The 22,737-nt window shown below is 36.7% G+C and overlaps 1 protein-coding gene and 1 long non-coding RNA gene across 3 annotated transcripts in view; one reads left to right on the forward strand and one right to left on the reverse strand.

Moving 5' to 3' along the window:
* Positions 1–477: 477 nt before the first annotated feature.
* On the reverse strand, positions 478–22,150 carry LOC140636757 (uncharacterized). The gene is made up of 3 exons (XR_012033969.1): positions 21,945–22,150; positions 8,670–8,705; positions 478–823 (listed from the first exon to the last, which is right to left on the reverse strand). It is a non-coding gene; the product is annotated as an uncharacterized lncRNA (long non-coding RNA).
* FILIP1 (filamin A interacting protein 1) overlaps positions 1,121–22,737 on the forward strand; it is a 206,666-nt gene continuing 185,049 nt past the window's right edge. Inside the window, exon 1 of one of the 2 annotated variants that reach the window (XR_012033963.1) lies at positions 1,121–1,237. Coding sequence is in view for 1 of the 2 variants with exons in the window: in XM_072832319.1 (XP_072688420.1) it covers positions 1,199–1,237 (39 nt within the window). In the remaining variant the exon portion in view is untranslated. The remainder of the gene's footprint in view (positions 1,238–22,737) is intronic. The other variant, XM_072832319.1, reaches the window with a different exon arrangement.

The following is a 22,737-nucleotide window of genomic DNA, read 5'->3' on the forward strand; positions in this document are numbered from 1 at the left end:
ATTTCCTCCATATATCACCTTATTTTGGGACCTAAACTAAAGGAAAGCCTTATGCACAAACATGCTTTTCTGATGATAGAGGGCATAGGAGCTAGGAGACTTTTGGAATCTTATAATTCCTTTAAAAGCTTCTGTTTGGAAGTGATACATAGCAAATATTCCATTGGCTAAAGCACATCAGATGTTCAAGCCCAAAGCCCATGGGGGTGAAAGGGGGTGGGGAAACATTGTACTCACAAAGGAAGGAGTGAATAATTATAAACAATAATACAATCTACCACAGATATAATAATCATTTTTGCTTCTGTGTTATATACACTTTGTATTTTCAACAACTGGGGTAGAAGGTGGGTCATAAAAAGGCATGGCAAGGATACAGAGTATTTCATTAAATACCAAAAGGAAAGTTCAGACAAAAGCTACTTAAGGGCATTCAGAAAGCTAAAGTGTGATCCACAAGGACTGGGAAAGGTCTTATGAATGAGAAAGGGCTTGAGCTGGGTCTTGAGAGGTGATTAGGATTTAAATAAAAGTTACTTAAGCAGTTGTAGCAGGATGAGAAAAGTATAGAGGTGGACTAGTTTGGCCTTGTTATTGCGGTGCTTTTGGTAAGAGGAATCATTGAGAGTGGGCTGGACAGCCTGATTGCTAGGCAAGAGACAAAAGAAAAACTTTAGGACATTTTGAGCAAGATTCAGAATTGAAAGATGTTTTGGAAACACTGGCCTGGCTATCCTGTAGGAGGGAAGATGGGTGGCAGAGAGTATTTCTCCAGTATTTTACACAGCAGCCATTCTTCTTTCTTTGAAGTTGTACACTAGCTCTGTGAGACAAATATATAACAAAAATGTGGTGAGCATGACAAATATTTCTTCAATGCAGACTTGACTCCCACTAGTAAGAAAATGAAAATTGTCTTACTTGTTTTTCTCTGAATCACCCGTTTGACCAAATAAAGAACATGCTTTGGTAACAGACAATACCTCCCCCACAAAAACATAATTAAAGTAACATATCAGATAGGCTGGATGTACAATGAAACATTGCAACCCGGATGAAAATATTTGTGAACTATCATTTTATTTTGCTTTTGAACTAACCAAGGAAAGACAATTTGAACACCATTTTCTGTTGTGCACTTAAAAATAGAGAAACAATTTCTGAAATTTTCCATCTTTGAATTCCTTAGCAAAATACAATGCCCAGAAGCTTTTGGAAAGCAGTGACAGTGGCTGTGGTAAGATTTTTATTGCATTATTTTTCTATTTTTGTTGTTGTTTTCGGTTCACTAATGGGCTCTGATACATATTTGTTATGCTAACATTGCTTTAGTTTTGGACTTGAAAATTAGTAACAGGTTCAGATGAGATTATTTGATTTTCGAAATTGGATCTATGACTTAGCTAAGTGAAAAAAAAATAATGTGTGTACTTATCAACCCTTAAATCAATCATCAAAAAATTAAGATTTCTTTTCAAATCTATTGGGTCATCATTATGTCATGAGACTACATTACTTCATAATGAATATGATATGGAAAGTAGGTGTCCTGGGAGAAGAGCACTTTAAAAATACATAGATTAACATCTAATCTTTGAGAGTAGAATTGAGAAAGAAACAGACTGAAAATTTATTTAGTTTTTTCTTATACAGGTACTGCATTAAGTGTTTTACTCATTTATTGTGGTAGTAACTCTATAAAGCATTTATTGTCATTATTCTCAGTTAACAAATAAGGAGACTTAGTTTCTGCAAGGTGAAGGAGACTGCTCATGACCTCACAGCTAGTAGCAAGTAAAACTGGTGTTCAATGATGTGGGTGTGACCCTAGCGTCCAAACTCTTTCCACCACATGTTTCCACATTGCTCATTCTCTTATTTCCTAATCCTTTGCTGGGAATTGCGTTCCACATAGAACCTAGAATATCTGTTTCAGTAATGGATAATTTATATGTCAGTGATCTTGATTTTTAGTAGTTCATATTAAAAATATTAAGTTAGTACCATAAACCAAAGAATTAAATTCACAATCTGACTCTTAAAAATAGATACTTATTATAAAAACAGTTTTTTTACAGTAATAATTAGCATTTTAAAAATGTCTGAATACTACAAAAAATCATCTATTTGTCCCATGTTCTCTTTTAGTTTTTGTCTACATGCACACATGGTTTGGAAACAGTTGTGCTCTTTAATTTAGCATTTTAATAACTATTCCACCAAATGGACCTATTATCATTCATTAAACCATACCTATAATGTTCAAAATTTAGGTTGTTTTCAATTTTCTATTATACTATAATAAATTTTTAAATTGAGATAAAGTTTTCCTTATTTCATTATGATTTCTTTAGGATAAATTTCTAATAGATATTGGGGCAAAGGGCAGCAGAATGAAAAATTAATACAAAATGTATTAAACAACATTTAAGCCTAACTGAATTGGAAACCACAATATGAAAGTATAATGCTGAAGTGCAGATTGTGTCGAGGGTCTCCAATAACAAACTCAGGGTTAATGATTTGCTAGAAGGATTCACAGAACTCAGAAATGCTGTTGTATTCATGGCTATGGTTTATTACAGTGAAAGGATGAAGATTGAAATCAGCACTGGAAAAATACACATGGCTAAAGTCCAGGGAAAACCAGGAACAAGCTTGTAGAGGTGTTGCCTCTCAGTGTAGTCATAGATGGATGTCCTTTTCTCCAATCTATCATGTGTCACAACATGTGCAAAGTAGTGAACCATAGAGCTCTCTTCAGCCTACAGTCTCCAGTCTTTGGGAATCAGTATTTTTATGTGGGGATCCAGACCCCACAAAGGCCAAACTGCTGCAGCATAGCCTAAACCCTGAGGCACATAAAACTGCTCTTCAGACAGGATACCCCAAGGCAGAAGTTATTTCCCAGGAGCATCAACAGACGGTCCATTTTTTTTGGAATGTGCAGCAACAACCCACGCCTGCTGAATTAACCCTTAACTGCATATGGATGTAGAAATATTTCAAGAAATAGAATTTAAAAATCATGGCATCATAATGTTAAAGGAGATTAATTATAGTCCAAATTTTGCTTTTTTTTACAGCCTGGGTAGCTGTGGCTCAGAGCAGCTAAATTATTGGCCCATTACTCTGATAGTTAGTAATAGATAAAATGCATAAGGATTAAGAAGGTGGTTTCCAATTATCTAAAACATTTTGGAAATGTATACTGTTAAATACTATTTCCTATTAAAATCTTACACTATTTGTTTTAGGCTTTTAGAATGTAGAAATAATGCCTGTGGTGCTTATTTCTAATGCAGCTACCTGTGACCCACCTTCAGAGATTCTCATTTGGTAAACTTGGGTGGGAGCCAGGGTTTTGCATTTTTAAAAAAGTACCCAGGTGATTTCTGATATTGGGCCAAGACTATACTTTGAGAAACATTGCTATACACTGATGACTGATCATCCCAGATTAAATTAAGCCATTGTCTTTTCTTTCCTTTCCTTTCCTTTCCTTTTCTTTTCTTTTCTTTTCTTTTCTTTCTTTTCTTTTCTTCTTTCTTTTTTCTTTTCTTTTCTTTTCTTTTCCTTTTTTTCTTTTCTGTTAAAGCTGGGGGCTCTTCACTTTGTACCTAATTAAGCAGCACTTTATTCTGCCTGTCATTTCACTATTTCACTAATTTCCACAATACAACCCCAGTGCCCTTTCTCTCACTATTCCCTAGACCCTTATGAGAATTAAGCTTTTGCTACTTCCTAAAGTATGCATCTTTACCTTTCTAATTTGTTCCTGTGCTTTACTCACTGTATTATTACCTTGTTTTTGTCTGCCTGGCATTCCTTTGCTCCTTCATCTTAGGGAATCAGAATCAGCCCTTCTTTCATTCCATGTGGTTGGCAGGGTTGAGTTGGGCTGTTAGTTACATGTCAGCTTACTAGTGGACTAGGGGGTTAATGTGAGCCAGATCTGGCCAAATACAGTGCTCTGCCCCTCAGAACAGGGACTTTTTTTTTTTTTTTTTTTTTTTTAACCAAGATCCAATCTAGGACAATCAGTAAGCTTCTGTGTGACAATATATATATGAACACTGAAAGGTCTGTTTTCTTTGATGTTGCTGAACTGAATAGTAGTTCTGGAGTTTCTATAGCTGTATCCATCCTCTGTGACATGAGGGAAATCTGTCTCTAAAGAGAAACAAGGAGACCCTTATACATATTCCAAAATACAAAGAGAAATAGTAAACATAATTTGAGTTCTATTCCAGTGGTACCTGAGACCTGTCACCAGTCTCCATACCTGGCCTTTCCCGTTATATGAGCTAATAAATCCCTGGCTTCTGTTTTTGACCAACCAATTTTTTTTTTTTTTTTTTTAAAGAGAAAGAGAGGGGGTGGGGAAGAGGAGTAGAGGGAGAGGGAGAGACTCTTAAGCAGGCTCCATGTCCAGAGTGGAGCCTGACATAGGGCTCGATCTCACAACCCTGAGATCATGACCTGAGCTAAAATCAAGAGTCAGATGCTTAAATAACTGAGTCACCCAGGCACCCCAACCAATTTTTTTTAAAGAACACAAATGTGTTATCTTACAGTTCTGTAGGTCAAATGTCCACTGTGAGTCTCACTGAGCTAAAATCAAGGTGTCTTTAGGGTTGCATTCCTTTCTGGAGGCTCCAGGGGAGAATCCTTTTCCTTTGCTTGTTTAGCTTGTTAGCAGAGTTCAGTTCCTTGCAGGTGTGGACTGCAGTTGTCACCATTCCTAGCTGGCTGTCAGCTAAGAGTATTCTCAGCTTCTGCAGCTGTCCACATGCCTTGTCTCATGAACCCTTCCATCTTCAAAGCCAGCAATTCTGCCTCCTTCTTTGCCCAATCAATTTAAAATTTTATTTTGAAATTTGTAATGATTCAGTTCTATATATATTTCCTTATTTAACATGTTCTTCTTGGTCCATCTCAAATGGGAAGTAGGACTGCTTAGCATTTAGAAGTTGCTCAGTAAATGGATTAATGGAAACTACTATGGACTGTGTGCTTTGGACTTCTCAGCAATGTATTAAACATTTATTGAACTTGGACAAGCTAGTGAGTCCTTTGTCAGTTTTCTCATCTACAAACTGAGGAAGTTTAGTTATAATATTTCTTTTTTTAATTAAATACTTTTATTTATTCACAAGAGACACATAGAGGCAGAGACATAGGAAGAGGGGGAAGCAGGCTCCCTGTGGGGAGCTTGATGCAAAACTCGATGCCTGGACCCGAGGATCACTACCTGAGCCGAAGGCAGACGCTAAACCACTGAGCCACCCAGGCGTCTCTAGTTAGAATATTTCTAAGGCCATCACTAACTCAAAACCTTTACATTTAAAAATGCAGTTCCTTTCATGAATTATTTCCTGATCATCACAACAGAGAATGATGTCTCTATCTTTTAAAAGTCATGGTATTTGTGTACTTCTTTTTTGCCTTAAACAATTTTTCAGTTTTATAATATTTTTAGCAAATAGCTCTTTTATCTTCCAGGTTTTTATTTTGAAAGATTAAAAATGTAGAAGAACTGAAAGACAAGCATAATGAGCACATATCTACCTCTAAATTGTATATGTATTATGTATATAAATATATATAGCATATATATTTTATCTATGAATAATTTATATATGTATGTATGCATACACTTTTTTGCTGAACCACTTGAGGATAAGTTGAAGGCATCATGACAATCAACATGCATTTTCTGACATTCTTCTACCATTGTTAATATATCTAAGAAAACACTTTCATAATATCATCTAATTCACAGCTCATATTAGAATTTTTGCAGTTCTTTTCATTCTTATCTCTGTGGAGATATGCAATCATACTTTTTTTTTAAATTTTAATTTTTTAAAAGAGTATTTGAGAGAGAGTGTGTGTGTCTGTGTGTGGTAGGGAGGGGCGGGTGGGGGAAGAGAGAGAGAGAGAGAGAGAGAGAATCTTAAGCAGGCTCCATGCTCAGCGCTGATCCGGATGTAGGACACAATCCCAAGATCCTGAGATCATGACCAGAGCTGAAATCAAGAGCTGAAAGCTCTACCAACTGAATCATCCAGGTTCTCCTTACATTTTATTTTTTTTTTTATTTTTTATTTTATTTTTTTATGATAGTCACACAGAGAGAGAGAGAGAGAGAGAGAGAGAGAGAGAATGGCAGAGACACAGGCAGAGGGAGAAGCAGGCTCCATGCGCCGGGAGCCCGACGTGGGACTCGATCCCGGGTCTCCAGGATCGCGCCCTGGGCCAAAGGCAGGCGCCAAACCACTGCGCCACTCAGGGATCCCCTAACATTTTATTTTTAAAAGTTACTTCAAAAAGTTCTTTTCTGTGTGATTGTAGCTCTGATTGGATATAATTTTATTTTTGTGTGTTACAGATTGCTTTATTTTAATTTAGTTTTAAAAATATTACAATTCAATGAAGGACATGGGTGACTCAGTGGGTTAAGTGTCTGACTCTTGATTTCCACTCAGGTTGTGCTATGAGGATTGTGAGATAGAGCCTGCTTAAGATTCTTTCTCTCCTCCCTCTAACCCTCCCCACAGCTCACATATGTATGTGCTCTCCTTCTCTAAAAAATAAATTAATTAGGACAATATTGCGATTCAGATTTAACATTTCAAGGTTTAATTTCGCTTTTGTTTAATATATATGCTTGTTATATATGTATAAAATTTTTTACAGTGAAAATCTTGGATCATAGTAACAATAATATGTTAACTTATTTACAGTGTCTTACTATACAGTACAGTTTCGGGGTTTTAATTCAATATAAGGAGTTCAATACTAAGTAAATATATCTTTTCTTTTTGTCCATAGAATACATTCCACTAAAGATGTATAGTAATGTGTTCAAAACTTACTTGAATTAATTCTTTTTTTTTGTTTGGTTATGTTATAATTTGAAACATTTAGATCCTTTGGTTTTGGTTAATGTTCAATTTAATGTTTTTTTAAACTGTAATTTAATTTACTTTTTGATTATCTAAAAAATTTATTTGATTCAATGGTTGAAACTATGTAAGATGACATTCTCACAGAATTGTTACTGTCCTTATTTCTTCTATTCTGTTCTCACTTGTCCTCTAAAGATAAATGTCTTCATTTTGTTGTTATTGTTTATTCTTCTTTTCTTCTTTTTGTCAAAAAAAAAAAAAAACAAAACAAACCAAACATGTATTTGTCTTTCTTACACAATTGGTAGCATATAATAGACTTCTCCAACTTTGATGTCGTTAACTTAACAATATATAGTGGAATTCATTCCATATTAATTCATAAATATCTCTCTGATTCTTTTCTTTTCTATGTTTGCGTGGCACTCCACACTATAATTCATTCAACTAGTCTTCCTAGGCATTGGATTATTTCCAATATTTTTCTATTATAAATAATCTTGTAATTCATGACTTTCTGCATGTGTTGTTTTATATAGAGAGATTTGCCACAATGTAGTTCTTTACTAAAAAATACTTGTATACTAAATTATTTTATCACGTTGCATGGAACTGAGTGAAAAAGGAGCTTTTTGTACCCCTAGTTAGTCTTCGGGGGAATGGGACAGTGGCATACTCTTAGCAGAGCTTGTGAATCTAAGATGCTGCAGTTGGACCAGTTCTTGCCTTATTTTAAAACAATTATGTAGACTCTGGAGTTGCTTCATCTTTGCCACATAGTTTGGGTTCTTTTTTTTTTTTTTTTTTTTTTTTAAATTTTTATTTATTTATGGTAGTCACACAGAGGGAGAGAGAGAGAGAGAGAGAGAGGCAGAGACACAGGCAGAGGGAGAAGCAGGCTCCATGCACCGGGAGCCCGACGTGGGATTCGATCCTGGGTCTCCAGTATCGCGCCCTGGGCCAAAGGCAGGCGCTAAACCGCTGCGCCGCCCAGGGATCCCAGTTTGGGTTCTTAATATGTCCAACACAATGTACTGTTTCAGAGATGAGGAACAAATAATCCTCACCTTTCAAGAATGAACAATCCATTACAAAGTAACCTCAGATTGGAATCACCTGGAGAGCTTTTAAACTTTACTGATAGGTGTTGCCCCATTCCAGACCTATTAAATCAGATTGTCTGAGTTTGGATCCCCATCATTTTTTTTTTAACTTTCAATGTGAATCTAATGGCACTCAAGGTTGAGAACCATTGATCTAGAGGCCTCTGTGACTGCAGCTATAAGTAACAAGGTAGACATCATAAAATGTGAAGAGTGTGTAGGAAATGCAGTTTCTCAGGCTGGGAATATTTGGATTTGTGGAACACATAGTATGAATATGAATTATAGATATTATTGTGTTATGAGGCTCAGTATTCTACAGTCTTTGAATAGATGATTTATCTGTCTGGGAAATAATATCTTATTTTAATTTGGCCCTTGGGAGTGCCAGACTGGTGCAAGAGTTTTCTCAGGTTGAGGATCAGTGGAAAATTCTGCTGTATGGAGGAAGTGGGCCACCAGGTGGCACTCAAGCACCATTCATCAATGTAAGAATATTCTGCGTTCAGAGCAGTGTATGATGCTGAATGAAGCAAATGTTGAAAAACAAATGTATTAGTTTTAAGAACTTTTTTCTTCAGATATAAATGATGCCTAGAGCCACAAACATCATTAAAATCTATCTAAACTGACCTAAAATTGTATTACTTACCCGCCATGAATACATATTTTCACTTCTCTTGCTTGGCTGCAAACAAAAAGAGATATGATTCAGTACTTATGTTATATATTACTGACCATCCAGCTTGAAAAAATATTTATCAACAAATAGTGCCTAAAAATCTTCTGTCAGAAAAATGTCCAGAACTTTTGTGCAAAGAGGAACTGTGGACAGGGTTAATGAGCTATTAAGATGCACCTTTATCTGGGATTTCTTTGGAAAGGCTTTTTCACCCCAGAGGCTGACTAACTTTGCAAGCCCTGTCCAAAAATATGGAAAATGATGAACATGAGATTATTCTACTTTTCTAAAAAGATCATATTTTTGTTCCCAGAGTTGGCTTTTTATAAATACTTTAAGATAGCTTTTGAACATATTTAAGAAAAAATGTGTAGTTCCTATATGTATTTAAAACCTTTTGGGTAAAACTAAAGTAATACTATTCACAGGAAGTACCTAATATGATCATTGTAAAGCATACAATCAAAATTATATCATCTCTACTGATATAAATTGATGTATTTCACTGTTACTGCTCCTAATTTTGTCTTTTAAAAAAGAGACTGCATGATTTTTATTCAGTTAGCAATATTTTTCTTGTTTTATGGTTTCATTATGGAAATTTAAAACATATAAAAGAAGAGAAAATAGTATAATGAGCCCGTTTATACTCATTTTCCAACTTCAATCATTATCAACATTCTGCATTGTTGTTTCATTTATACCCTCCAACCTTTTTTTCCCAAAGTATTTGAAGCATTGTAAAGCAAACCCAAGAGATCATGTCATTCCATCTGTAAATACTTGTTTGTATCACCAATAAACAAGAACTTAAAAGAAAAGAAACAATTACAATCACAGTACCACTATCCCGTTACTGGCACTCGAAGTAATATTTAACAATTCATCGATATTTAAGTCTTTTTTTTTAAATTTTATTTATTTATTTATGAAAGTCACACATAGAGAGAGAGGCAGAGACACAGGCAGAGGGAGAGGGAGAAGCAGGCTCCATGCACCGGGAGCCCGACGTGGGATTCGATCCCGGGTCTCCAGGATCGCGCCCTGGGCCAAAGGCAGGCGCCAAACCGCTGCGCCACCCAGGGATCCCGATATTTAAGTCTTGAGAGCTTAAAGTGAGGATATGCTCTAAGATGTTTCAAGTATTTTCTTTTAAATAGGCAAAAATACTTTTAAGATAAAATACATTTGGTGTGTATATATATATATATATGTATATGTTTTACATTTCATTACTTAATTAAACTTTATACAATCTCATGTGTGAGTCATTGGACAAATGAAAAGCATGTACATTTCTGGAGACAGGCAAAGAATTTTTATTTACATTGGTATATAAAATTTTGTACACTTTTACGAGGTAGATAAATATGTTCCAATGTGCATATTTCTGTTTTACTGCCATAGTCTGTCTGGATAAAAATTCTATGAATATGACCACATTAGCTAAACTGTGTCTGCTGTGAGACTTAAGACTTCTTGATGCATAGCTCTGTTTATTCTGGCTCCCATTCTTCTTCAGACTTTATGTGATGTAATGTTTCCTATAAAAATCTGACATCAATAATCTGACTCATTACATTTTCTGAAGATAATCAGTGTTTTGGGGCTTTTAGTATTCTCCTCCATGCCCGTCCATATTGACATTAGCTTCAGTTGAAGCAGGAGTAACCACAGGGTTCATTTACCTCAAATAACCAAAGCTTACACTCATGTTGCACAGTTCAGCTAAAACCAGGAGAGAAATGGAATTGCCTAGACTGAATGTAAGTGATCCTGTATATCCTTTCAGGAATGTAATGTTTAGATTATATCTAGTGGTGGTGAAGAGTAAACAGCTTTTTCCTCTAAGATCTTGTAATATGTCCATGTTAATTTACATTATAGTAATCCGGTGTATTGCCTGTGTGTGACAACTCTGCAGGGTTTTTCCTGTCAGACTACTAAAATCTAAAAGAATGCACAGATTAAATTGCTAATACAATAGTGGATAAATAAACTAATTCCCTCAGATTTTGACTATCTTCTCTCTATGCCTGCTTCATATAGAATTAATCTTAAGAGGGGTACCTGGGTAGCTCAACTGATTAAGTGTCTGCCTTTGGCTTAGGTCATGATCCCAGGGTCCTGGGATTGAGCCCCATTGCGGGCTCTCTGCTCTGAGGGGAGCCTGCTTCTCCCCCACTTCTGCTGCTCCCCCTGCTTGTGCTCTCTCTCTCTCAAATAAATAAATAAAATCTTTAAAAAAAGAATTAGTTTTATGAGTACTTGTGTTAGGAAAAGTATAGGAAGGCTAACTTTTGTCTCATCCAATATCTCTAAATTTTATTTGTTGACTGACGTCTGATATTGTAAAACTAAAATTCGATTAATTCTATAGGTAGATTGATTGATCAAATAGAAAAATTCCTGAGCCCTCAGCCTTCTGAATTACTGATGTGTATTCACCTACTATCCTTTTCTCTATACAAGTCTTGATAGGGAAGGGAGTAGAGCTAGGTTCCCAAATGAAAAAATCTATGCAGACCATTTTAAGAAGCAGACTTATTTAAGTGAAGTAGCTCTGGTGAGGATTTGACTAGTTTAAAAAGGCTAAATAAATTTGTGTTAGCAAGTAGCTGAAAACTGACATTTTTTTTTTCTGTTCAGGCTAAAAAATCTGTTTAACAAAAAGTGTTATCAGAAGTGCTTTATTTAGCACAAAATATCATAGGCTAATGTAGGATCTGTTTTGTCTAATCTCCCTGAAATATATCATCCAACCATAAAACTTCCAATATCATCATCTACTCAAAGTTGCATCAATATTTTCTAATTGGTGTCTAATATAGTCTAATATATTGGAAGGTGCAAAAACTTGTAAATGAGATAGTCCTGGGTTCCAGCCAATTCTAATTCTGACAGTGATCTTGCTTAAGTTACCTAACTCTCACAAATTTGATTTCTTCATCCATAAAAATAGCATGATGCTATCTAATAATAAAGACTATGGTTGGAGAATTGTTTTGTCTGGATGGTGAATATGAAGTAGCTGGCTACCTTGATTTGTGTTCTCCCAGAAGCAGACTTCAAGGCAATGATTTGAATAAAATTAGTTTATTTGGGAAGTTCAGTGAATATGGTAGGGAAGTGGAGAAACTGACTCAGTGACTGGAAGGCCAGCAATAAAAAGTATATGGGTAAGCTGGCTACCACAAAGGGTGCCTGGAGCTTATTTCTGTAGAGGAACTCTGGAAAGCTGACGCATAATACACACCTTAGAATTATTCCATTCAAGGGCGGAGGGGAGCTAGAATATTAATACACCAATTCCTGAGAGGTCATCGGTTGAGGGCTGCTCCTGAGGATATTAATTCCTTAGCACTTTAGTCTGTACCTACACAGAGTTGGAAGAAGAGCATTGAGGTGCAGGGATGCAGATACTAGCAGTTGGAATTTTCACCAAAGCATACCGAAAAGTCCAAGGAATATGGGATGGGCACTGATATGGCTTCTGCACTGGTATAATGTTTGTCCAGGGTCCAGGAAAAGATAGCTATGGGAAAAAAATTTAATTTAAATTGAACACTTACCCTTCCCTTCATAATATGCTCTCTCTTCTGAAACAGTCCATGTAAGGCTAAGCTGCTATAAAAGAGAGAATCCAAAATACAGTGGTTGAAAGACTGAGAAACTTCTTTCTCACATAATAGTCCAGAGTTCAGTGGATCAGATCTGTGGGACTCAGATTCAGAGATTCAGATTCCTTTTATCTTGTTGCTCCATGATCCACAACTGTAATGTCTTTGTTTATGTGGTCAAACAAGAATGTGCCATATCTATGTTCCAGTAATGGGAAAGGGAAGAGTAGGGAGGAATCATCTCCCTCATCATCTCATGCCCAGACTCGGAAGTGGCATCCAATGTCCTTTTCACATGGAGAGCTCTGTCAGGAGGCCATATCTAACAGCAAGGGGGTTTGGGAAATACCAGCTAGCTGGGTAATAGTTTCCAGCTATAACACAGTTATTATCAATAAAAAAAAAAAAAAAAGGGGGAGAATGGTTTTTTTTCTGTGGACAATCAGCACTATTTATCAGGTTTTGGTAGTATAGTATCTATCTATTTTAGGCTTGATTCAGCTTTTTGTAAATCTCACTAATCACAGAAGGAGAAAGGACATGAATCTGCCAGCCTCTTTGGTATCTTTCACTGAATTTGAGTCACAAAGCTAAAGACAAAGGCTTGGATTTCAACACATATCTCTTTTTTACTCAACCATATACTTAACTAGAACTATTCTTATTCTCTAATATTTTTGTACATTTGTATACTTCAATGTCTCAATTTTTCAAGAATATTCAGTAATCAGTCACCTACACAATCTCTGTCCTTACAGTCACGAATATTTGGGAATTGGCAAATCTCTACCTCATGGATGTGTACTCTTCATTTAACTGCCGGCACCTCTGATTTGCTCAGGCCCTTCCAAAAAATTTCTCTTTCTTATAAGCTCTTGCATCAGGGGACAATATTTATGATTTTTGTCCCAATCCTATTTAATATTGTTCTAATTAAAATTGTGTGCATTCTAATTATATATCTATCACATATATCTTAAAGGAACAAACATAGCTTTTTATTTCTAGGAACAAGCCTTGTTCACTGCTGATTCTCAGTGAGGATATACTGGTAATGTTATAATTTATGAAGCAGATAGTCTCCTCCTTTACTTGGCTTCTTAAGCCCCTTTTCATTCACATGAAAAATCTAAAGAAATTTTACAGAACTATCCAGATTTCCATAAACTTCTCTTTTGTTAAGCTCCATCTATTCTGGATATGCAATATGGAGTGCATTCCTGGGAATATTTAGTTGTGCAAATTCCTAAGAAGTTACCTTGGAAATCCAGGGGTTTAGGGTTAGAAGGGAGTAGCTGGAGTTGATGAGTTAACAGAAACTTATTCTAAACTCATCAAACTCAACCCTCTACTCCTTTCTATATAATTTATTGGGAGTATAGGATTCCTTTTTGCCACTAGTGAGATACTGCCTCACATATTTTACTACTCTTTGAAGCACAGTTGTTCTCCAATAGTTCATTCTTAACATTTCAAAGAAGCTTCAGATGTTTTCCTTAGGTTTATTAATCATAAAGGCATTATAAAACCTTTCCAGACAAACTCCACCTGGCCTCTTCTTGTTTGGTCTTTCTGTAACCCTGATTACTCAGCATTTGTGTATTTTTCTGCTTATGTTTGGGAACTTGCACATTATTATAGAGAATGTTTTTAAGTTAGGGTTACCCAAAATCAACTAGAGTAACAATATACACGAGATGCAACTGTTGCCACTGCCTGGCAGTAAACTCCATAAATAGAACAATGAACCCATTAGAATGCCCTTGTGAGACATAACAAACTTTGGGGACCTCTCAATAATCCCTCATCAATATTGGAAAACCATTTAATGCCACTCTAAAACATTAAGACTTGCAGTTTAGGTTTGAGATACTTAAATGAGTAAGCAAAGCCGTAAGTGGAAACCTAATACATAGTACTATTTGGCTTTTCAGAGCTAAAAATCAAAAAACCATGGAGTATTCAGAATAGGATCTAAGGTCCAAAACCAGCTGAACTTTGACCTCTGAAGATCTCTCATTCTGACTGTTTCTTATAAAAAGGCATTTGTTGGGATCCCTGGGTGGTGCAGTGGTTTAGCGCCTGCCTTTGGCCCAGGGCGCGATCCTGGAGACCCGGGATCGAATCCCACGTCAGGCTCCCGGTGCATGGGCCTGCTTCTCCCTCTGCCTGTGTCTCTGCCTCTCTCTCTCTCACTGTGTGCCTATCATAAATAAATTTAAAAAAAAAGGCATTTGTTAATTCATCTTATCAAGTCTGTGTTAAGAATCTTAATTTTGAATGAATTTTGAATTTTGAATACTTCTTTCACTGTAGGCAGAAATGACTGAGAACGAACAGCCTTCTATTTGTTATTTTATTTTGCAAGTATTAAGCCAATGCATTTTATATCCACCTCCTCCCTTAAATTGTTTTTCATTTGTAGTCTTTTACTTCTATTTTTTTTCTTTTCAAAGATTTATTTGCTTATTCTAGAAAGAGAGAGAGAGAGAGAGAATGAGTGGGAGGGGCAGAAGGAGAAGGAGAGAGAATCACAAGCAGACTGGTGTGGAGCCTGACATGGGGCTCCATTCCAAGACCCTGAGATCATGACCTGAGCCGAAACCAAGAGTTGGATGCTTAACAGACTTTACTGCCCAGGGGCCCCTGTTGTCTTTTACTTTTAAAGCTGAGTCTTGGGTGCCTGGTGGCTCGGTTGGTTAAGCTTCTGCCTTTGGCTCAGGTCATGATTCCAGGGTGCTAGGATCAAGCCCTGTATTGGGCTCTCTGCTCAGAGAGGAGCCTGCTTCTCCCTCTCCCTCTGCCTGTCACCATCCTTGCTTGCACATGGGCTTGCTCTCTGTCTTATTCTGTCAAATAAATTAAAATAAATGAATGAATGAATGAATGAATAAATAAATAAATAAATAAAATCTTTCAACAAAAACTGAGTTTTGAGGCTTAGAGGTTGAGGATAGGAGGGCAGACACTAGACTTCTTTACTAAGACAATAGTATTGAAAGCAAGGCTTTGTGGAGTAGAAAGGTTTTTTGTTTTCTGTGGGTTTTTTTTGTTTGTTTGTTTGTTTTTGGCATTTTGTTTTGTTTCAGTGTCCTACAGCTCTAGATTTAACTTACCAAAGGGAAAGTCTAGAAAATTTGAATCACAGAATTTTCCCATAGTGAAGAGAAGGTACCTCTTTCCCTATGGCATTTGAGCCGTGTTCCTCTCTGGGCTTTCCCAGGAGAGGAGCAAGTGTGTTAAATAGCTGTGTGGGAGGCTATTTCTATTTAGGATCTGAAAGAGATTGCCTTGTGGGCTGAGATTAACATGGGACTAAACCCCAATAGTCTGAACTTGACTGTGCAATGTGGCTGGGGAGAGCCCGCAATGTTTAGCTTTCCTGGATCTCTCCTACATCCTGTGTCACACAAATACAACCCAGGAGTTGTTGAAAATTCTGGACGGGGAGCTTGCAAGGCAGCTAGGTTGAGAGCCTGTCCTATGTCCTAGTTTGAGACTGTTCTGATTTACCCTATGTTCCGGTGTAATTATAATATACCTTCTTGTCACACCCACAAGTGTCTTGTTTTGAATGATAAATTTTATTGTCAGCCTAGCTATGGAGCCTGCTGAGATAGGAGTGGTTCTGAAGCAGAAGCAGGAAATGGGCTGTTGGACCAGGTGGTTGGATGTAGGAAATGTCACAGACATGGGGACTCTAGCACCACTGAGAATTGAGCTGGAGTTCCATTAACTAGGGAACGCTAGTGAGTTTTTAGTCAGCTAAGAGACTAAGATCAAGGATGATTCCAGCAAAGAAATTTAGTCATGAATGCCAAGCAGCAACCAGATGCTGGACATCAGGCCCAAGACTAGGGAACTTCAGTGGTTCCCAGTACACACGTCTCAACACCATCTTGGGTAGCAGAGGTGTGTACGTATGTGCATATATGCTGATACACATGGACGTGGCGGAAGGTTGAGAAATCTGCATTTCTTTTCTAGATGGGTCAAAACATTGCCTCAAGAGACTGTTTTAAAGACTGAATGGAGCTAAGTTTTAAAGTCTTGAGGAAAGTTTAATTCCCTCTCTTTAACCATCTCAAAGAGGCTTGTGAGAAAGCTTAGGGCAGTTTCAGACATTACTCTTTGCACAACTAAGTTGTAGTATACAGATAACTTTGTGGCCTCATGAAAGGTATGTGAAAGCAGTCTAGGGTTCTCATTAAACAAATGGCCAGTGGAGTCAGTCAGCTTGGCCTCTAATGTCAGTTCTGCCAATTACAAATTGTATGATCTTATACTAGTTACCTAACTTCCCTGAGTTTTTATTTTTCCATGAAAAAATGGGGGTGACAATAATGCTTAACTCCAGGTGCTATTAAATGGGATGCATGTACTGGGTATATAATATGCCCTCAATAAATGTTATACCTATTATTATTATTACTCTAATAGTTGCAGCTATCTAATAAATTGTGTAACTTATAAGTGTATTTTTTTGCATCAATCCTACCTCTACTGATGGAATTCAAGCTCCTAAAAGGCATTAGAGTTCCTTTCATTTGTGCCCCTCACAGCACAAATTCTCCATGCACTAAGGGTTGTCAATAAATATCCCTTTAGCAGCTGACCATAGAAGGCACAAACTCTTCATAATATAATACAAGTCATTTTGATTCTCTCTCACCTTCAGTATCTAATCTATGAGCAAACATTGGGTTTTCTGATTTTAAGCACACTTTAAATCCATTTGCTTCTCTTTATTTCCATTGCTAGCACTCTATTTCAAGCCACTGTGATCTTTCACCCAGTTTCCTGCAGTAGTTTCCTCATTTGTATTCTCTTTTTCATTCTTGGTTCTCTCCAATCTTTTTTTTTTTTACATTGAATGGAGTATATATAAATCAGATCATATCATTCCCTTGTTTAAAATACTTAAAGTCTTAGAATAAAAATCCAACTTAAAAAAAACCCATAACCTATGAAGTCCCAAATTAGGAGCTATAATTCATACTCCCATAGATGCCAAATCAGCAACATAAATGAATAAAAAAGTGTGGGTGAGGGCAGTGGTAAATATGAGGTCATAGGCCTTGTGTGAGGGGGGTAGATCTAGCTGAGGTTGCCGTATAAGAATGCAAGCCACTGCTGACAGATCTTTTGAAGTTTTTGAAAATCCAGAAATTACTATGTGTGATATCTCTTTATTTTAAACTTTTGGGAAATAACTTAAGAAACTACACATTGCTGCACATGACTGGGCTCCTTTGCAGCATTCTAAACTTCTCCAAGCCATTACCTTCTTTGTTTCTTGAAGGTTCTGTGCTCTGTTCACATGAGAGCCTTTGGATATGCTATTCCCTCTACTGGATTATTCTTCCCCTCTATAGTTTGTATAGGCTTCTTATCCTTCATGTCTCAGTTTAGAATGGCAGGTCCTCAAATAGGCCTTCTCTTATAAGAGTCTCTAACTTAGCTCTGGTAACCTAGATGGCAGAACCTGGACTAAGCTTTATTTGCTAGGTATAATCCTAGGGCCTTAATGAAGAGAAACAGCTGGTCACAAGGGATGGACTTTGTGGATAAACTGCTAGGTATTCTGTGGAGATTACCGATCTGGGTATTTATTTATTTATTTATTTATTTATTTATTTATTTATTATAGTCAGAGAGAGAGAGAGAGAGAGAGGCAGAGACACAGGCAGAGGGAGAAGCAGGCTCCATGCACCGGGAGCCCGACGTGGGATTCGATCCTGAGTCTCCAGGATCGTGCCCTGGGCGGAAGGCAGACGCTAAACCGCTGCGCCACCCAGGGATCCCCGATCTGGGTCTTCTTATATTAACATCCTGGATTGAGGATTTCAGACAGCATGAGTAATGTACATTTGCTCATCAAGTCTACTAAAATCTGGTTTGTGGTAATGAATTCTTAGCATAGGCTGTTTTTTCCCTTATCTAGAACCAGGCCAATATGGATAAGTTTCCTATGCCTGTAATTTTTTTAAGTCCAAGGGTCCTAGCTTTCTTCAGGGGTCTCAGTTCCAGATCCTAATCTTTGGGACCTGAGGCTTCATGTCCTATTTCTACCTCATGACTAAAATCTAGGGGTTATAGTGAGAGACTAATTGCCCCTCTGCTCCCCAGACCCAGTGACCTCACTTTAAGTTTATACTCACTGTTCTGGTTTTCAGTTTCCTTTTAGAGGTTTTCCTTAGCTTCTATTATGCTCAGCTGGATTTCAAAAAGCATGGTTGTGATATTTTAGTGAGAATTTCTAGATGTTTTCTAGTGGGGAGGTTTTTAGGATTTTTGAACTATGTAGTCCAGTATTTTTTTTTAAGGAGTTTATTTGAGAGAAACAAGAGAGAGAGAATGAGGAAGGTGGGGGGCCCAATGCAGGGCTTGATCTCAGGACCCTAGGATCATGTCCTGAGCTGAAGGCAGCTGTTTAACCAACTGAAACACCTAGGTGCCCCTGTCCAGTATTTTTGAAAACAGAAGTCACACACTAAAATCATGTATATGTGGGTTTGATTTTTTTTTCCATTGGTTTGATTTTTTTTCCTCCCCCAAATGACAGTTCTACAAGGGCAGAAATCTTGCCTGTTTGTGCCACACAGTGTTTGGTACATAATTGTTATTCATGACACATTTGAAGGAATGGATCTTGATAATGTTTATGTGGAATTGGAGATGTAACTCCACTCTAAGTTGTAGAGAATAGTGGCTCTTTTACTCAGCTTTATCTTCCCAGGGAACTTAGTCCAATTTCAAGAACAGAGAGGATGTTTTCTATAAGTATTTGGTGGTGGTTAACTTATCTTTATTGATGTCAAGAAATTACAAAAATAAATAGCACCTTTAAATTATTTTTAGGAATGTTAAGATAGATATTTACAATATTATTTTTCCAAGTTTTTCCTGATCCTGGAAGCTACAAGTAATTTTTTCTCTGTATATTTCTTCTAGCTCTTCCTGCTTTGTCCATTTTGCTATGTATCTGCCTTCTCTTCATTGTCAGACTCTAAGCTCTTGAGGGTGGTTCTTGTCTGTATTTGTTTTTTAATCCTCTAGTTAATGCAGGGTTTTCAATCCTGGCACTATTGACACTATGGCCAGATAATTCTTTGTTTGGGGCAGCTGTCCTGTGCCTTGTAGGATATTTAGGAGCATCCCTGGCCTCTCCCCACTGGATGCCAGTAGAATCCTCAGTTGCAATAACTAAAGTGTCTCCAGACATTCATTGCCCAATGTCTTCTGGGAGACAAAAGTGGTCTCATTTGAGAACCATTGCTTCAGAGTGCCTTACACAGAGGAAGTGCTTCCTATTTGTTTATTATACAAATCCTATAGCAAATTTCGATTGAATCTCACAAAGGTAAGCACAGGATTTATGTCTTCTTGAGGAAATGGGTCTAGTGTGGGATTAGCCCTCTTGTTTGCAGGTCTGACCCAGTAGTAGGATGAGTTATACTCCTATCACCACTCACTGTCCACTCCTTCCTCAAAGTTCGTCCTCTCATTCTCATCTATTTATTTACAATATGAAAACATTTGGAAGTTTATAATTTTGGTGTGTAGCTTAAGTCCATTCCTTCTATAATGCGTGTATCCATTTTCTGATAAATGCTGTTGCTCAAATGTACGTTCAAATGCACCTGCTTTACAGATGGTAGACTTTCTAAGAGCCCACAGACCCAGAAGATTAGAATACTCTTTGTTGGCATAAATGAGCAAAAATTGGAACTGTAACTTTTTTCCCCTTTAGTAAAGCTACAACTAATTTAATTAGCATTTTTGAAAATAAACACTCCTGCCTTCCTATTTGTGCATGTTTTACAGTGTTTTCAACAGTTTAGAATTAGGTATAAAAATCTAAGTGATAAGTTATGTTTTGTAAAAGTGATGTATATATTAGAAACAAAGCTTATAACAAGTAACACATTTTAGGTAATAAAAATAATTTTAGATAATGAAAGTTGATGGTGGTGGACCCCAAGAACTCTATTGCTTTCTCTTTTCTCTCACACTCCATCCCCACTCTTGCAGCAATGCCTCCCCATCATTTATATACTGTGACTGGCAGCTGCAGTAGTGGTGGTGGTGGTGGTAGAGGGTCCAGAGTGGTGGGGGGTGTGTAATTAAATTCTATTATTTCTACTTGACAATTGAAGAAATAGTCTCAGAGAGATGAAGTCATTTTTAAAATTGGTCTTGCTAATTGAGGCCAGAGCAAAGTTTCCTTTTCCCAGAGCTCTTTCTACTATAAGACATATTCAGTTAGTGATGTCATATTCCAGATATTGCTGGGGAAGTGCAAAAAGTATTTCCCTGTCCCCTATCACTTGAAGTCAACAGCAACACAATGACTGGAAATTTTCATCAGGTAAGCCCTAAAGGTGAAAATATTTCCTCCTGGCACCATGCAGATTTTCCAGGCAGAACACAAACAAAATCTATACTTCAGAGGGAAAATGTCACAGGAGAAAGTTACAGAAGCAAATGCGATGATGTAATGTTATGAAGAATTAAGGCATTTGTAAAGATGAAAGGGTAGAAAAAGCATGAAAAGCAAAGCAAGCCTAGTTCATTTTGAAGAATCATGAAAAGATGACCTTTTTCTTTTTCCTGTAAGCAAATATTAAGAGGAATTCAATAAATGAAACTGAATGTCAGACTCACACCAGACAAAATTCAGCTGTGTTCATTTGTTTAATTATTATATTATTTGAGACAAATCCACTGAAACCCTGAACAATAATAAGAAAGGGAAGTCATGCGAAAAACAGGTCTTTATGTTTCTACCTCAGCAAAATATTGGAAAGCTGTTGCAGTGAAAAATAATTTTAAATAATCTTATCTTCCCACTATAAAAACAAAATGTCAATTTAAAAAATTTAGAAAACATTTGGAAGGTAACCATTGTAAGTATTATGGTTTATGTATTTCAGATATAAATATACATTTTATGTATATACATATATGTATATATTTATGTATTTCAATGGTAATATATAGATATGTTCTCACATGCTAAGCATATGTCTATATCATATCTATATATCTATATCACCCAGTGAAATACCAATTCATTAATGCTATTTTAGTACTGCTGTTTTCACTTAGCTTTCAGTGAATTTCTTTCCAATTCATTAAATATTCTTCTGTAAGGTTATTTTTAATGACTAAAGAGTCAACAAGGAAATTATCTTAAAGAGGTCGATTTGTTGTTTTTTTTTTTTAAAGAAAGTAGTCTTTTTTAAAAGATTTTATATATTTATTCATGACACACACACACACACACACACACACATACACACACACACACACACACAGAGAGAGAAAGAGAGAGGCAGAGACACAGGCAGAGGGAGAAGCAGGCTCCATGCAGGAAGCCTGATGTGGGATTTGATCCCAGGTCTCCAGGATCAGGCCCTGGGCTGAAGGCAGCGCTAAATCTCTGAGCCACCCAGGCTGCCCCCAATTTGTTTTTTAAAAAATTACTGCTTTGTCATTTCATTCACTTTTTTATTATCTTCCTCTTCCTAATGATGCCAATTTCTACATTCATTTTTATACTTACTTAACACTAGGCTTTTTAAAGAACCCTTTTCATCATTTCATCATATGATTAACTTACCTCAGAGTTCTGAAGGCAGGTGACCAAAAGGAAAACGTCGATGCACAAAATTTTTAGGTATTTCATCATTTCAAAACACTTTCCTGTCCCTGATTATAATGTTGCACCTCTCCCAGGAGATGGTTGATTACCCGTTCTCAGATGAAAGCAGTAAAGAATACAAATATTAAGCACACAAGCCGTGCCCAGCTGTAAAATGGATCCCAAATTCAAGTATTTCTGAGCATTTCTCCCCCTGAACTTTTCACCCTGAGTGTTGAACTCTTGTGATGACATTTCCTGTTACTAAACACTTGTTAATTTTTGGCCTACAGCTTTTGCTGCCGAGACATCTTCGTTTCTTGATATTTTTCCCTCTCATTATCAGATAGGGAGAACAGTATGTTAACGAGTTTTGTTGATAAAAGCAAGAATGAAGCCTGTTCCCCCAGTGGTTTTAGGACTGATTTGCTTCAGGCAGTCCTTTCTAGTTTCCTTACTTTTCTTTTTTTTTCCAGTTTTCATCTCAGTTGCAAATACTATATTTTAATATTATAAAGTCAATTGTCTTCTTAATTATCACATGACATCAATGGAATTCCATGTGGTTTTCCATGTTAAGACTTGATTGGATTCAAAGAGTTCAATTTGTACAGATACTTTAAGGTGACAGTTATATTAATATTCATAATTAAGATAGTAACTAACATTTATAATAAGCACTATTTTGAAGAAATTGTATGGAAGTAATTTGTATGAAAGTCAGGAGAGTAATGTAATGATTCACCCATTACCCAGCTTCAACAGCTGTCAA

The sequence above is a fragment of the Canis lupus genome, chromosome 7, assembly GCF_048164855.1.
Source record: "Canis lupus baileyi chromosome 7, mCanLup2.hap1, whole genome shotgun sequence".
Classification (NCBI taxonomy): Eukaryota; Metazoa; Chordata; class Mammalia; order Carnivora; family Canidae; genus Canis; species Canis lupus.